Source organism: Rhinopithecus bieti, unplaced genomic scaffold (assembly GCF_001698545.2).
Source record: "Rhinopithecus bieti isolate Rb0 unplaced genomic scaffold, ASM169854v2 scaffold_9978, whole genome shotgun sequence".
Taxonomy (NCBI): domain Eukaryota; kingdom Metazoa; phylum Chordata; class Mammalia; order Primates; family Cercopithecidae; genus Rhinopithecus; species Rhinopithecus bieti.
The window spans coordinates 280066-293370 of NW_016806220.1; the positions used below are offsets into that span (position 1 = coordinate 280066).

Consider the following 13305-nt stretch of genomic DNA (forward strand, 5'->3'; position numbering starts at 1 on the left):
AGCGGCTTGGGTCTTTCCCCACCTCCCTTCTCTGACAGCTCCAGGCCATTTTCTGATTTTGGGTGGGGTAAAATGTTTATGGGAAACAAGGCGGCCAGGATCCAACCAAGGCCTCAGTGAGGTCCCACGTGTCTCTTGTGGCGAGATTTCGCCCTCCCGCCGTTGAGGAGGAAGAGTGTGAGAACAGACTTCCTAGGCACAGAATGGAGGGGCAGAGTCCTGCACTGGGGACTCCCTGCACTTGGGGTCCAGGGTAGAGCGCCAGTCCCAAGAACCCGCCGGCCTGATTTGGCCGGGGTTGAGCCATGGTCCAGTTTACACGGATTTCGGAAAATCGAAATTCTAAGAAACACGGGACATCAATTACCGGTGCGCATGAACAGGGCTGGGGGGGACCTGCAGGAGAGGCCGGAAGGCGCACCACGGTCGCCGGCCCAAAGCGGCCGTTCCCCGCCCTTAGCCCCTGACGTCCCCTTCCCACACCTGTTCTCTTCCTGGGCCTGCAGCTCACCGGGCGCCGTTCCCCAGCCGCTTCTTACGCAGCCGGGAAACCACAACGAGATTTGGTCTTCGAGGGCACTTAGGCGGGGACCACAACGAATCCGGGAGTTGGCCGGCAGGATCCATCGACAGGCGAAGAGTGGGGGCTGGGGGAGGAGGCACCTGCGGAGGAAGCCGGTGAGGCGGAGGCAACCCAAAGGCGGAGGCAACCCAAAGGCGGAGGCCAGCAAGGATGGAGGCGCGGTGAGCATCTCCGCTGACTCAGCGGCCCATGCTCGGACCCCTCCCGCGCTGAGCCTGGTTCCTAACACCCTGGCCCCCTGTCCCCCGCCCCGCACATCTCCACCAGCCAGCCTTCCCCCTGCGCTTGGCGCAAACAGGCGTCCCTTCCCCTTTAACTGCTGGGCCCCGCCCCTGCCCTACCCCCAGCCCCCACTACCCACCCGGGCCGATCCTTCAGTCACTGCCCCAGCCGGAGCTGGCCAACCCTCTCCACCCGGGACTCGGGCAGCGGCCCCGGCAGCCCACCGTCTATTTGCGCTTGAGAGCCAGCAAGAAAGCTCCAGGGGCCCCAGCCGGCCGTGCTCCCCCGGGATGCAAGTCCCTGCGCGGACGCCCGGCAGCGGCTGGCACGGGCGCGGCTGCTCCGGGTGCACAGGGATGCTGCTGTTCTGGGGACCCCGGCGCCCTGCCTTGGCCAGCCCCGCGGGCCCCTGAGGCCACTGTCCGGAGCGCGCCGCCGCCGGGCTTCTGGAGCTGCCTGAGGCATACTCCCCAACCACCGAACCTCCGGCGGTTCTTCTCGGCCCGGGCCGATGGAGCCGGGGATGCTGGGTCCACACAACCTCCCACACCACGAGCCAATCAGCTTCGGCATCGATCAGATCCTGAGTGGCCCCGAAACCCCTGGGGGCGGCCTAGGTCCGGGTCGCGGGGGCCAGGGTCATGGGGAGAGTGGGGCGTTCTCGGGTGGATACCACGGAGCCTCGGGCTACGGTCCCGCTGGCTCACTGGCCCCGCTGCCCGGCAGCTCCGGAGTGGGCCCGGGCGGCGTGATCCGCGTCCCTGCGCACCGCCCGCTGCCTGTGCCGCCGCCCGCGGCGGGGGCGCCTGCAGTGCCTGGGCCCTCGGGTTTGGGCGGCGCCGGAGGCCTAGCGGGACTCACCTTCCCCTGGATGGACAGCGGCCGCCGCTTTGCCAAGGACCGGCTCACGGGTGAGGTTGTCTGACCCCTCCAGCGTCACGCCCGACTCTGACCCCGTCTCCTCATCTCTTGGCTTTCTGCTCTAACTCAAGGACCCCTTTCACACCTCCCACTAAATCCTCCCAGGGGATCCTCCCCCAACTCGATCTCTGGGTCCTGCCTCCGAGAGGCGATGGGGAGGGAGCTGCCGTCGGTGCCCGCGCCCTCCTCTGCAGTCCCACTGTCCACGCGCGGGGAGGGTAGGGTGAAGTTACAGGGGACGCCTCCCTAGCATCCCAGGGGAAGGGCCTTTCTTGGCTATAGGGCTCGGCTGATGCTTAGGATCCGGGTAAGGACAGGGCGCGGGATCTCTGCGGCCTGGACAGCGGCGCGCCTTCTTAGTGGCACCTCGGGCCACCCTGCAAACCCTGCCCTGCTCTTTCTTCCTCCCGGTAGCTGCGCTCTCGCCCTTCTCTGGGACGCGCCGCATAGGCCACCCCTACCAAAACCGGACCCCTCCGAAAAGGAAGAAGCCGCGCACGTCCTTCTCCCGCTCACAAGTGCTGGAGCTGGAGCGGCGCTTCCTGCGCCAGAAGTACCTGGCCTCTGCGGAGAGGGCGGCATTGGCCAAGGCCTTGCGCATGACCGACGCACAGGTCAAAACGTGGTTCCAGAACCGACGCACCAAGTGGCGGTGAGGCGCGGCGCGGGCGAGGGCGGACGGTGTCCCCGGGCCGGGCCTGGTGAGAAGCGAGGCGGCAAGCGACCCCGCTGACCCCGCGTCTCCCTTCCCCAGGCGCCAGACAGCGGAGGAGCGCGAGGCCGAGCGGCACCGCGCGGGCCGGCTGCTCCTGCACCTGCAGCAGGACGCCTTGCCACGGCCGCTGCGGCCGCCGCTGCCCCCGGACCCTCTCTGCCTGCACAACTCGTCGCTCTTCGCGCTGCAGAACCTGCAGCCCTGGGCCGAGGACAACAAAGTGGCTTCCGTGTCCGGGCTCGCCTCGGTGGTGTGAGCGACGCCCGTCCGATCGGCGTGGAGCGCCGGGCCCGGAGCGGTGGAGCGTGCGGCTGCCTGAGCACATGGTCTGGTGGCAGCCGGGCGCGTGAGGAGCGGCAGGCCTTGAGGCTGTCGTCGAGGGCTCCCCCACCACCGGCCGACTCCCAAGCCAGCGTTGCGCAGATGCACGGTCCGCTCAGAGGCGGCCCTTCCCGCCATTTTTCACTTCACTGCCGTTAAGCCGCCGCTGGAACCTGAGGCGCCAAGAGGGCGGGACCTGCAGGACAGTAGCCAATGAGGTGCGGGGAGGGGGCCGGGCTGGCCAATGGGAGCTGCTTACTTGAGGGACTCGGAATTCTCCGGCGGGTGGTCGGGAGCTGGGGCTCTGAGGGGCGCTAGCGGCACTGCGCGCGGTGCAGGCTGGGTCCGTACCAAAGGTGTGAAGGAAGGAAGACATCTACCACGGCGAAGTCATGGAGGGGGTGCCGGAGCGCGAGAGGCTGGCTGATTGTGACCAGAACCAGAGGGTTGTCCACCCGGGGCATCTCATCCCTCAACTGTAAAATAATCGCTAAGGATTCCTTCCTGACTTTGAGCCTCACGTTGTCATGTGTGTTCAGCCTGCTGGCAACATCCTCCGGCAACACGCCTGGGCAGGAGGCGAGTAGGATACTTACACACCCAACGAAAGAGAAAATCTAGAAAGAAAATCTGGCTCTGGTGTCACATAGGGACAGAGAAGGGAGAGGAGGAAACAGTGGACAAAGTTAACGGGCCCAGTGGAGTTAGGGTGAAGAGAATTTTGAAAATAATTTGGAAGTGACAAGCTTAAGAAGAATCAAAGGTAATTCCAAGACTGGAAATGTGCAGCATCAGGAAATCAGTGGTGCTGTGGATGATGAAAGGGAAATTGGGAAGATTGGAGCAAGATTAACTATACAGGCAAAACTAAATGTTATACCTAGAGAAAATAAATCCTGGAGAAGTGCCTTTGAGGGAGATCAACTGACATCCACATAGAGGTGGACCTAGATAGAATGAATGAGAACAGATAGAATATCTGAGGGAGGGAACTCTGAGGAGAAAAGCCGAGTTCTAAGGACTAAACCTTTCCACCAAATTCGACAACCACGTTTGCAATGTGCAAGATGATGGAGAATACCTAAGTCAACAGTCCAAGGGCAGGTTGGGCACGGTGGCTCACGCCTATAATTCCAGCACTTTGGGCTGACGCGGGGGGATCACGAGGTCAGGAGATCAAGACCATCCTGGCTAACACGGTGAAACCCCCTCTCTACAAAAAATACAAAAATTAGCCGGGCATGGTGGCATGTGCCTGTAGTCCCAGCTACTCGGGAGGCTGAGGCAGGAGAATCGCTTGAACCTGGGAGGTGGAGGTTGCAGTGAGCCGAGATCACACCACTGCACTCCAGCCTGGGTGACAAAGTGAGACTTCATCCAAAAAAAAAAAAAAAAAAAATTCGAGGGCAGAAAAGGGGAAGGGAAGGAGGAGAACCTAGGAAGAAAGGAAAGCATGATGTCTCTGAAGTTGTTAGAAAGACTTCAGCTTGTCGGTGTGTTTGGGCTGCTGGGAAGCTTGTTAATAGAAAGTCTAGTTAGGGGATGGTTGCATTAGCCTTAAGGGTTAAAAAGGAATTGGATTTAAGTTGTATGAAGAAGGGAAGAATTTCTCTGATTCCTCTAGCACCCCCATCCTTTGTCCCCTGGAGACTGGTGCACTGTGACAGAGGGAAGAGAGGCCAGGCTAGAGACCAACTGTAGCCAGACAACTCAATGTGCTAGTGACAACTATGTTTATCATAGAATGAAGGCCTGATTGGAGATGGGAAGAGGCTGCAAACTATAGTTGGAGGAGCTGGCCCTGGTTCTTTACTGTAGTATCATCGCTGATTTATGGATGTTGTATATGGCACTGCAGGACCAAACTAAAAACTGGCATCATAGAAAAATCTTTTATAGACCACAAGGAAGTACAAGAATGGGTTTGGCAAAGTTGAGAGAATGGGGAGCATGTCAGTCCCTCTCCAATCAATAAGAGAAGGTTAAGGAAAGAATCCTTCCCTATGTAGACTGTGGTTTACCCCATTCTCTCCATTCCCAGCCTACCATTTCTTGGGACTCACTTTCCAGGGTTTATATTTAACCCTAAACTTTGGGCTTCTAAATCTATCTGGGTGCTTTGGTGCCACCCTGAGGGAGAATCTAATGTGATGAGATGAACCCAGCTCCATTCCATAGGCAGGCAGGTCACTGCAGGACACAGGGATCTCTGAACTCCTGGACTGAGGATGATTCGCTCCCTGCTGAAGAATCTGCCATTCCTTCCCTTAGCTGGTTCAGGAGGTCTCTGCTCTCACTGGGAGGCAAGTTACTCAGGAAGTATGGAGGGGCCAATTCCACCAGCCTAATAGAGAGAGTCGTAATTAGATGATCTGCATCTTCTCTTTCTCTGTCTCTCTCTTTTAGAGACAGGGTCTTGCTCTGTTGCCTGGGCTGGAGTTCAGTGGCATCATCATAACTCACTGTAGCCTTAGACTCCTGAGCTCAAGTAATCCTCCCACCTCAATCTCCGAAGTAGCTGGGACTACAGGTGCACATCACTATACCCAGCTAATCTTTTTAAAATAATTTTTGTAGAGACAGGGTCTCCGTGTGTTGCACTGGGTGGTTTCAAACTCTTAGCCTCAAGCACTCCTCCTGCCTAGGTCTCCAAAAGTGCATCTTCTCTTATGTTGCAGACTTTTAAACTTCTCACCAGCCCTTCCACAATTCATTTCTCTTCAGATCATGTTTTTACTAACCACTAAGATCCCTTCTTCTGTCTCTCTAACTCCCCAGCCATAATTTTGGCCCCAGGGAGAGGAATAGGCAGTGTAGGAGGATGTCAGGGAACTCACATCTGTGGTTCAATCTCAGAAACAATGGAAAGGCAGTTGTCTTTGGATATGGTGAAATTGTGGTAGAGCACCCACGGTGGGGGTCTGGCAGGAGCTCTACGACTTCGGTAGCAGCAGTATGAGGAGAGCTGGGCCACATGCTTATGGGTTAGGAGTAGGTAATTTCCAGTCCCGTCTGTGTCTCTGGCCACCTTATTGAAAGGCAAAAATATTGATGGAATAAATAGAAGGGAAGAGGCAGACAGTAGAAAAAAAGAAAAGGGGACTGATAAAGTAAGGGTGGTGCGAGTATTAAAAGTAAAGCATTACCTCTAGGTGTTGTCTGGTCTCTACTATACCTCATGGCATTTTCCATAGCCCCTTGTGCCCCAAATCCTCAAGGGAAAAGTCCTTTCTGGATCTAAAGAATCTTTTGAATGGCCACCTGGACGCTGATTTCAAAGTGGCTTACCAATATTTGTTCTCTTTGCCTTTTGCTCCTTTGATCATCCTCACCCCCACCCTTTCCTCTAACCTTGAGAAAGTATCCTGACACCAGTGCTTTCTGAAGGTCTCTGCGATTCTGCTCAGAGCCAAAGGCTGGTAGGGACAAGGGAAGTTCAATTTGTTGCATGAGTTCTAGGAGCTCTCCCCGAAGTTTATGGGCTTGGCACAATGCTGCCCAATTCAGACCTCGAGCCTGGCACCAAGCCTCATCTGCTCCACCTAGGAGAGGAAAGGGACCAGCTAAACTAAAGTCTTTGAGACCCCTGAAATAACCCAACCCTTAGCCAAAGGTCCTCCTCTTTCTGAGCATAGAGATCTGTCAGCTGGCTGCATAACATTTCCCATCTTTGGACAATCTGGGATTCTATAAGAGGATGCAGAGCTCACTTTGTATAAAGGCTTCATACACCTGGATCAGAGAACTGTGGTCACCATCCGTGTGTTCCAGGGCCCGACGCAGGGCAGCTTCTTCTGCACTGAGTGGAGGACGGGTAAACCCAGGGGCAGCTGGAGGCAGAAGAGCAGAAGGTAGAATCTGCCATTTGGGAAATGGGAAGGGAGAGTAGTACAGGTGGAATATGCTGAAAAGGCCGAAGTGTCCCTTTGGGAACTTTATTCAAAAGACATAGGTAACTTCTAGGTGTTATGCACTTTATTAAACGTTGAGGATAAACAAATGAAATACAGTCTCTGCCATCAAGGAGCTTCAAGTCTGGTGGGAGAGACCAACAGGTAAGCAGACTTGATAAGCATGATAGGTGTTTGTGTATGGTACTGTGGAAACAAAGAGGAGGATAACTAATCAAGGCTTTAGGTGGTGAGCATGTGAGTGATGTAACAGAAAAGGATGAGGACCCTTGGGCTAGTATTTGAAATTTGAGTAGGAATTAGCAGAGAGGAGAAGGGGCAGGGAGTATGTTTTAGAGTGTGGCAACAGCATGGCACATAAGTTAATAACATAGCATATTTGGGGAACTGCAAGCCATCTGGGATGGGTGGAGGGAATGAAATGACACGTTGCAGAATGGCAGGAGATAAAGCTGAAGAGGTAGATATAGGTAAGGTCATGAGAGGCTGGAGTACTGAGGAAAGGAACTATCTTCAAGGTAAAGAGTAGCTGTAGAGGAAGAGTTGTGTTTTGTTGTTGTTGTTGTTGTTTGTTTGAGACAGGGTCTCACTATCTTGCCCAGGTTAGAGTGAAATGGCGTGATCATGGCCCACTGCAGCCTCAACCTCCCAGGCTTAAATGATCCTCCTACCTCAGTCTCTTCAGTAGCTGAGACTACATGCTACCACACCCGACTAATTTTTTGTTTTTATAGAGACAGGGTCTCACTATGTTGCCCAGGTTGGTCTCAAACTCCTGACCTCATATGATCTTCCCATCTCAGCCTCCCAAAGTGCTGAGATTACAGGCACAAGCCACCATGCCTGGCTGAAGAAGAGTTTTTTTTTTTTTTTTTTTTTGAGACGGAGTTTCGCTCTGTCGCCCAGGCTGGAGTGCAGTGGCCGGATCTCAGCTCACTGCAAGCTCCGCCTCCCGGGTTTACGCCATTCTCCTGCCTCAGCCTCCCGAGTAGCTGGGACTACAGGCACCTGCCACCTCGCCCGGCTAGTTTTCTGTATTTTTTAGTAGAGACGGGGTTTCACCGTGTTAGCCAGGATGGTCTCGATCTCCTGACCTCGTGATCCGCCCGTCTCGGCCTCCCAAAGTGCTGGGATTACAGGCTTGAGCCACCGCGCCCGGCCTGAAGAAGAGTTTTAAAGTAAGAGAGTCCATGTGTCTGAAAAAGTTCACATTAGTAGTTAGGAGGTTACTGAGGAAATCCAGCTGAGCAATGAGGAGGACCTACCATTGGCAGATCCTGCCTACCATATTCACTGGAAGTGAATATGGAGAAGGGCAGATGAGTGAAATAACCTGGAGAAAGACTGGTCTAGAGTGATGGTAGCAGAGCAGCAGGATAATAGTATTATCTGAATCTGAGACTCTAGAGAGAGGAAAAGATTTTGTGGTGATAGTGGCAAGGGAGCGGTTTAATAGAGCATTTGAGTTCAGTTCTGAGCTGAGGTACTATTAACTATTCTGGTAGAAATGTCCATCGGGGCTGGGTGCTGAGGCTCAGGCCTGTAATCCCAGCAGTTCGGGAGGCTGAGGTGGGTGGATCACCTGAGGTCAGTACTTTGAGACCAGCCTGGCCAACATGGTGAAATCCCGTCTCTACTAAAAATACAAGAATCAGCTGGGTGTGGTGGTGCATGCCTGTAGTCCCAGCTACTTGGGAGGCTGAGGCACGAGAATTGCTTGAACCTGGCAGAAAAAGGTTGCAGTGAGCCGAGATCATGCCATTGCACTCCAGCCTGGGTGACAGAGTAAGACTTTGTCTCAAAAAAAAAAAAAAAAAAAGAAAAGAAACGTCCATCAGGAATTGGGGTATACTCTCTCTCTGTCTCTCCCTCTCTCCCCTCTCCCCTCTCCTCATCCCTCTCTCTGTCTCTCTGTCTCTCAGATTCAGAAGAATGGTATTGGGTGAGAGATACAAGGCACAAGGTTTGGAAATGTTAAGGCTAAAGGTAGCACTTCAAACCATGGTTGTGGATAAACTTGCTCAGAGAGTTCAGGGAATGAAGACAAAAGAGGCAAGAATAGAACCCTGAGGACCAATTTACAATGGATAACAAGAGGACAAAGAGCTCAAGGAAAAGATAAAGGGGATGGCTAGAGATGTAGGATGAAAACCATGAGGAGCAGCATTACAGAGGCCTAGGGAGGAGGCAGTTTCAAGGTGAAGCGGTCAGCAATCTCAAGTATAAAAGAAGGTCATGAATAAGGGCTCAAAAGTATCCACTGGATTAGGTACCTGGGAGGTCACTGGTGAGTTGAAAGCTGTTGCACTGGCATGGTAGACCTGAAGCTGGAGTGCAGTAGGTGCGCAATACACCAGTTAGAATAGGATAGAAATCATGCTGCATAGCTGAAGGGGAGGATAGGGTTGAGGAAGAGGGGTGTGTGAGTTTTAGCAATAACAGATTAGGAGAGATTTAAGCATGCTGGGGGCAAGAACTAGCAGAGAAAAAAGGCTAAAGAGACAAGAGGGAGATAGGTGACTAAGCCCGGTTCTTTAGGCATTGTGAGGGGTGGCAACTGGAGCAGAGAGGAAAGGGCTAGCCTCAGGAGCACTAAAACCCAAGGGGAAGGGCTGAAGTGGCTGCAAGAGCTACAGATTTACAGCAGGGATTTATACCCGTGAGCATGGCAGCCAGGGTGAGCATCTCGTCCACACAGTCAAACTCGCATGAGGCCAGCAGGGCTTTGGCCAGCTCAGGGGCCAGAGGGAATTCTGATAGTATGACGCCTAGATCTGACAGGTCCCCATCATCATCCAGGGCTGCCAGATAGTCTAAATCTTCCAGGGCTTGCATCAATGCTTCTGGAGCTGGTGAGGAAACAGGGCTTACAGGATATGAAATTTCAGAACTGGGTGGTCAGATGGCAATACTTGGGCAGGAGAGGTACTCACCAGGCTGGTCCAGGAAGTGACACTCCCCTGGCTCTGCAATCTGTCTCCTTTTTAGTAGTAACACCAGGGAGCACAGATTCTCCTCACACACCCTAGGTTGGGGCAATGGTGGAGCTTCTAGTTCTAAGAAGGACTTAGGATACAGGCAGAGGCAGGATCCTGAGGGGAAGAAGACCTGGGAAAGACCACTGTAGATTTCTCAGGGCTTGCATGTTGGTGACTCTTGGGTTTTTTATTTCAGTGAGGGCAAAGGCTCTTACCTGGTGGGAACCCTCTTGCTCGCAGTCGTCTTGCCTCTGCCTGACACTTGCTGATTGGCCTCAACACTTGGAATTCTGCTCGGATCCTAGGATTGTAAACCTGTTGCCCGTGCCCCAACCAAGGCCAAGACAGATCAGAGTGGGCCATTTCTGTCTTTACTACCCCACCGCCATCTCTCTCTCACTCACACTTCGGAGCTCCAGTCCTGAGTCGATGACATGTTGGATGGAAGGGAGGGAGAAGGAGAAGTCAGCCAGCCAGTGAGTGACCACAACCTTTCGGGCATCCATGTCCTCATATACAGCCTGAACGGCTTGTCCACAGTCTGGGTGAAGGGGCAGTACTCGTGGCGGAAGCCTTTGGAGAGGCAGGGACTCTACCTCCCTGGACAAGGATTCACAGCAGAGGGAAATTTCCTGAGGAGAAGGGTGGGACATTAGGGCAGTTCTCACCTTTTTGGGGTCACAGATCCCTTTGAAAGACTGTTGAAAGTTATGGCCCTTCACTCTGAGAAAATGCAAATATTCATAAAGTTGAAGGTTTTATAATTTCAGGGGTTCACTGAATCACAAATCTCTGCATTAAAGAGAATAAAAAAGTGAGTGGTAAACCTCTTTACTCTGAAATCCTCAAGTTTTTCTCTGGGACCCCAGGGGAGAGTAAATACTGCAACTCTACTGTTCCTAACAGGCATTGCTCCCATTTGCATTCCCCAGGACTAGAAGATGATGGGTACCTCCTTTTGCAGGCTTTTTTTTTTTTTTTACCTCCTCACTGGGCAGGTACACTAGCACATCTCCTGGAGCCTCCTTCCGACACAACTCAAGCACTGCTTGGCAGGCAGCTTCCACTCGATCAGGGGGGATGGTGTCCCGATAGATGGGGGAAGGTCTCTCACCAGCCTCTCTGGGTATATGCACAATAGGAGGATTGCCCCAGAAAGCTCGGAGCTTAGGTTCAAGGGCTGGGTCAGTAACCACAACCACTCTGAGGTCCCCCGGAAGGTTTTCCAGCCTGGCATCTTGCAGTAGCCCCTGGAGTGAATCTGATGCCACCGACCGCTCCTGAGCCTCATCTAGTACCAGCACGCCCCAGACTCCAGTGCCCCGGGTCGAGGCCACCTCCTGCAGAAGCAGCCTGTCCCAGCAGAACCTGTTGACATTGGTAGTGGGCAGAGGAATCAGTGTGGACACTGACCAGCCACACAAGCTCAGGGGAACTTCTCCCCAAGGGACATAGATTTTGGTATTGAAGGTCAGAAAAATTTGCTGTGACTTCCTGAGTCTGTGGACCCATAACTGTGACCCCACAACCCCACTGAGAACACTTTGTTCACAAGGTATACTCCAACTGGGAAGTGACATTTTTCTGATGAGAGTTAGGCTGAATGTCTGAGGCCCCTGGCTGGGATTCAAGGGCTTAATTTAGCGATTGTACCACACACAATTTAGAGTGACTGGGAGTCAGGCATGGTGGCTCATGCCTTACACTTTGGGAGACCGAGGTGGGCGGATCACTTGAGCCCAGGAGTTTGAGACCAGCCTGGGCAACATGGCAAAAAATGTAAAAATTAGCCAGGCGTGGTGGTATGCACCTGTCATCCCAGTTACTTGGGAGGCTGAGGTGGGAGGATCACTTGAGCCCGGGAGGTTGAGGCTGCAGTGAGTTATGATTGTACCACTGCACTCCAGCCTGGGTGACAGAGTGAGACCCTGTCTCCAAAATAAATAAAATAAAATAAAAAAGAGTGAGTTGGGCTGAGGGAGGGTATGGTGAGATGCCAGAGGAATGGGTTTGTTTCTACGGAGTGAGGGGAATTAGATTTGGGAAAGGCCTGCAGAGGCCCCCACCTGAGCAGGGTGTTGGGCCCTGTGCAGTCCTCCTGAGGGATGCTGTATCCAACCTCATGACCCAGGGTCAGGTCCATCTCATCAGCAACCCTCAGAGCCAGGCTCCGGGCTGCAAGAGGGTAGGGCTGTGTGACAGTAACCTGTCCTTTCTGGAACCCTCTGGCCAGCACAAACTCTGCACACCACTGAGGGATCTGGGATAGAAGTAGGGAAGGACAACCAGTGAGGAAGATGTAGGACTTCAGTCAGAAGTGCTCAGCGAACTATGGCCACTTTAATCTTTCTATATTTGGGGAGTCCCCTGGTCTTTCACCAGCCTCCTGGGCCAGCCTAACCCATCCCATCTCTCTTTGTTCACCTTCCTCATGACCCCATGAAGCCCAGTACCCCCAGTGCCCAGGGAAAGGCCAATTCCCTAGCTCCTCCCTTTGTCCACTCCCAGAATCAGCCTGCCCCCACAACCCCCACCACACCTGGGTGCTCTTGCCAGAACCAGGCTCCCCAGACACCAGCACCACTCCAGTGGGGTTACTCTCCAACTGCTCCAAGAAGGCAAAGCGAGCAGCCCAGATGGGCAAGGCGTGGCGCTGCTCCAGCAGCTCATAGTAGCGGGAAGAGAAGGGAAGCCCATCAAAGGGGTTCACAGCCAGTTCAGATTCCCCAGCACTTGGGCCATACTCTTCTGCCAGCCTGAGAGGCTGAGAGGCCATGGTGGCTCTCTGGCAGGACCTGCAGAAGGCAGAGCAGCCAGTAAGGTCATATTTGGTGACTGACACCATCTTCCCACCTCAGCCCTGATCCTTAACCTCTACCTTCAGTTGATCATGCTCTGGGGCCCACCCTTCCCAGCATTTCCTGCGAGGAAACAGTGCTAGGTATTTTGATAAGGGGCTACTGAGAGTTAGTCGACAGTCCCTATAGTCAGGTAGTAGAAACCTACCTGATACTAGTACCCTGTCGGCAGGTAGTAGGAATCTTACTTAGGCAGGGATCCTCAAGGGCAGTAGAAATCATGTGAGACCTAGTAACCTGTGGGAAAGTCCTGAAGGGAAAAGGATAAAGAATATAGGGGGTGGGGAGAGGAACAGCAGTCCAAGTGATCCTGGATTCAAACCTGCTTGCAGCTCTAGGACGTGTCAGGACGGCAGCCAGCTCCAGACCCACGTAGTCACCACCAACTCTGACCGTGTGAAGTACAAAGGTAAATTCCGGCTCTACCTCAGGGCTAGGCTCAAACTTCAAATCCTGAAGCTTGCTTTTGGGGTGGGGCTATTTGCCCCACCTTATTTAACCTAGTCAGGAACCTATGGAAAACAGGCTTCAGCCACCACACTGAGCATGTGTGAACTCTACAGATGATGTGTAGTGTGCTTATGAAAGGCATGCTGGGACTTGTAGTTTTGCAGCAGCTTTGTCCAAAACCTGGGCTGATCACCCAAGCTGGGTCTTCAGTTCAGTTACACTTCCTTAATTTATCACTCATCGCTTGGCATAAGGAGTTGATTTTAGACAGTTGCAGTCTGACTACCCCCTTCAAATGTACAAGAAAACTCTCACCCCCATCCCCCCAAGCCAAGGAATAAGGAAC

At 53.5% G+C, this 13305-nt stretch overlaps 2 protein-coding genes across 3 annotated transcripts; one reads left to right on the forward strand and one right to left on the reverse strand.

Annotated features, from left to right (window-relative positions):
• Nucleotides 1–978: 978 nt before the first annotated feature.
• Nucleotides 979–3669, forward strand: TLX2 (T cell leukemia homeobox 2). Its single transcript, XM_017875270.1, has 3 exons — nucleotides 979–1716; nucleotides 2141–2378; nucleotides 2481–3669. Exons 1-3 carry the CDS (start codon nucleotides 1317–1319, stop codon nucleotides 2695–2697), a joined length of 855 nt encoding a protein of 284 aa, XP_017730759.1. The 5' UTR covers nucleotides 979–1316; the 3' UTR covers nucleotides 2698–3669.
• A 966-nt stretch (nucleotides 3670–4635) lies between these two features.
• DQX1 (DEAQ-box RNA dependent ATPase 1) lies at nucleotides 4636–13245 on the reverse strand. 2 transcript variants are annotated; one of them, XM_017875258.1, is made up of 12 exons: nucleotides 12832–13245; nucleotides 12191–12446; nucleotides 11718–11911; nucleotides 10635–11019; nucleotides 10056–10283; nucleotides 9867–9966; nucleotides 9607–9765; nucleotides 9331–9522; nucleotides 6473–6592; nucleotides 6114–6304; nucleotides 5600–5790; nucleotides 4636–5106 (listed from the first exon to the last, which is right to left on the reverse strand). In XM_017875258.1, the coding sequence occupies exons 2-12, from the start codon at nucleotides 12425–12427 to the stop codon at nucleotides 4950–4952; spliced, it is 2154 nt and encodes a 717-aa protein (XP_017730747.1). In that variant the 5' UTR covers nucleotides 12428–12446; nucleotides 12832–13245; the 3' UTR covers nucleotides 4636–4949. The 2 variants fall into 2 exon arrangements, with proteins under 2 accessions (XP_017730747.1, XP_017730746.1); XM_017875257.1 differs by having other exon boundaries at nucleotides 12658–13245.
• Between the last annotated feature and the right edge of the window lie 60 nt (nucleotides 13246–13305).

Excerpts from the sequence above, each read along its gene's own strand:
- DQX1 (XM_017875257.1), bottom strand. The coding sequence starts at position 12,731 with ATGATTTCTACTGCCCTTGAGGATCCCTGCCTAAGTAAGATTCCTACT. Across the intron at positions 6,305-6,472 it reads GTATGAAGCCTTTATACAAA|GTGGAGCAGATGAGGCTTGG; the intron begins GTGAGCTCTGCA and ends TTCCTCTCCTAG. Across the intron at positions 5,791-6,113 it reads TGTCAGGATACTTTCTCAAG|GTGGCCAGAGACACAGACGG; the intron begins GTTAGAGGAAAG and ends CCTTTCAATAAG.
- TLX2 (XM_017875270.1), top strand. The coding sequence starts at position 1,317 with ATGGAGCCGGGGATGCTGGGTCCACACAACCTCCCACACCACGAGCCA. Across the intron at positions 1,717-2,140 it reads TGCCAAGGACCGGCTCACGG|CTGCGCTCTCGCCCTTCTCT; the intron begins GTGAGGTTGTCT and ends TCCTCCCGGTAG. Across the intron at positions 2,379-2,480 it reads AACCGACGCACCAAGTGGCG|GCGCCAGACAGCGGAGGAGC; the intron begins GTGAGGCGCGGC and ends TCCCTTCCCCAG.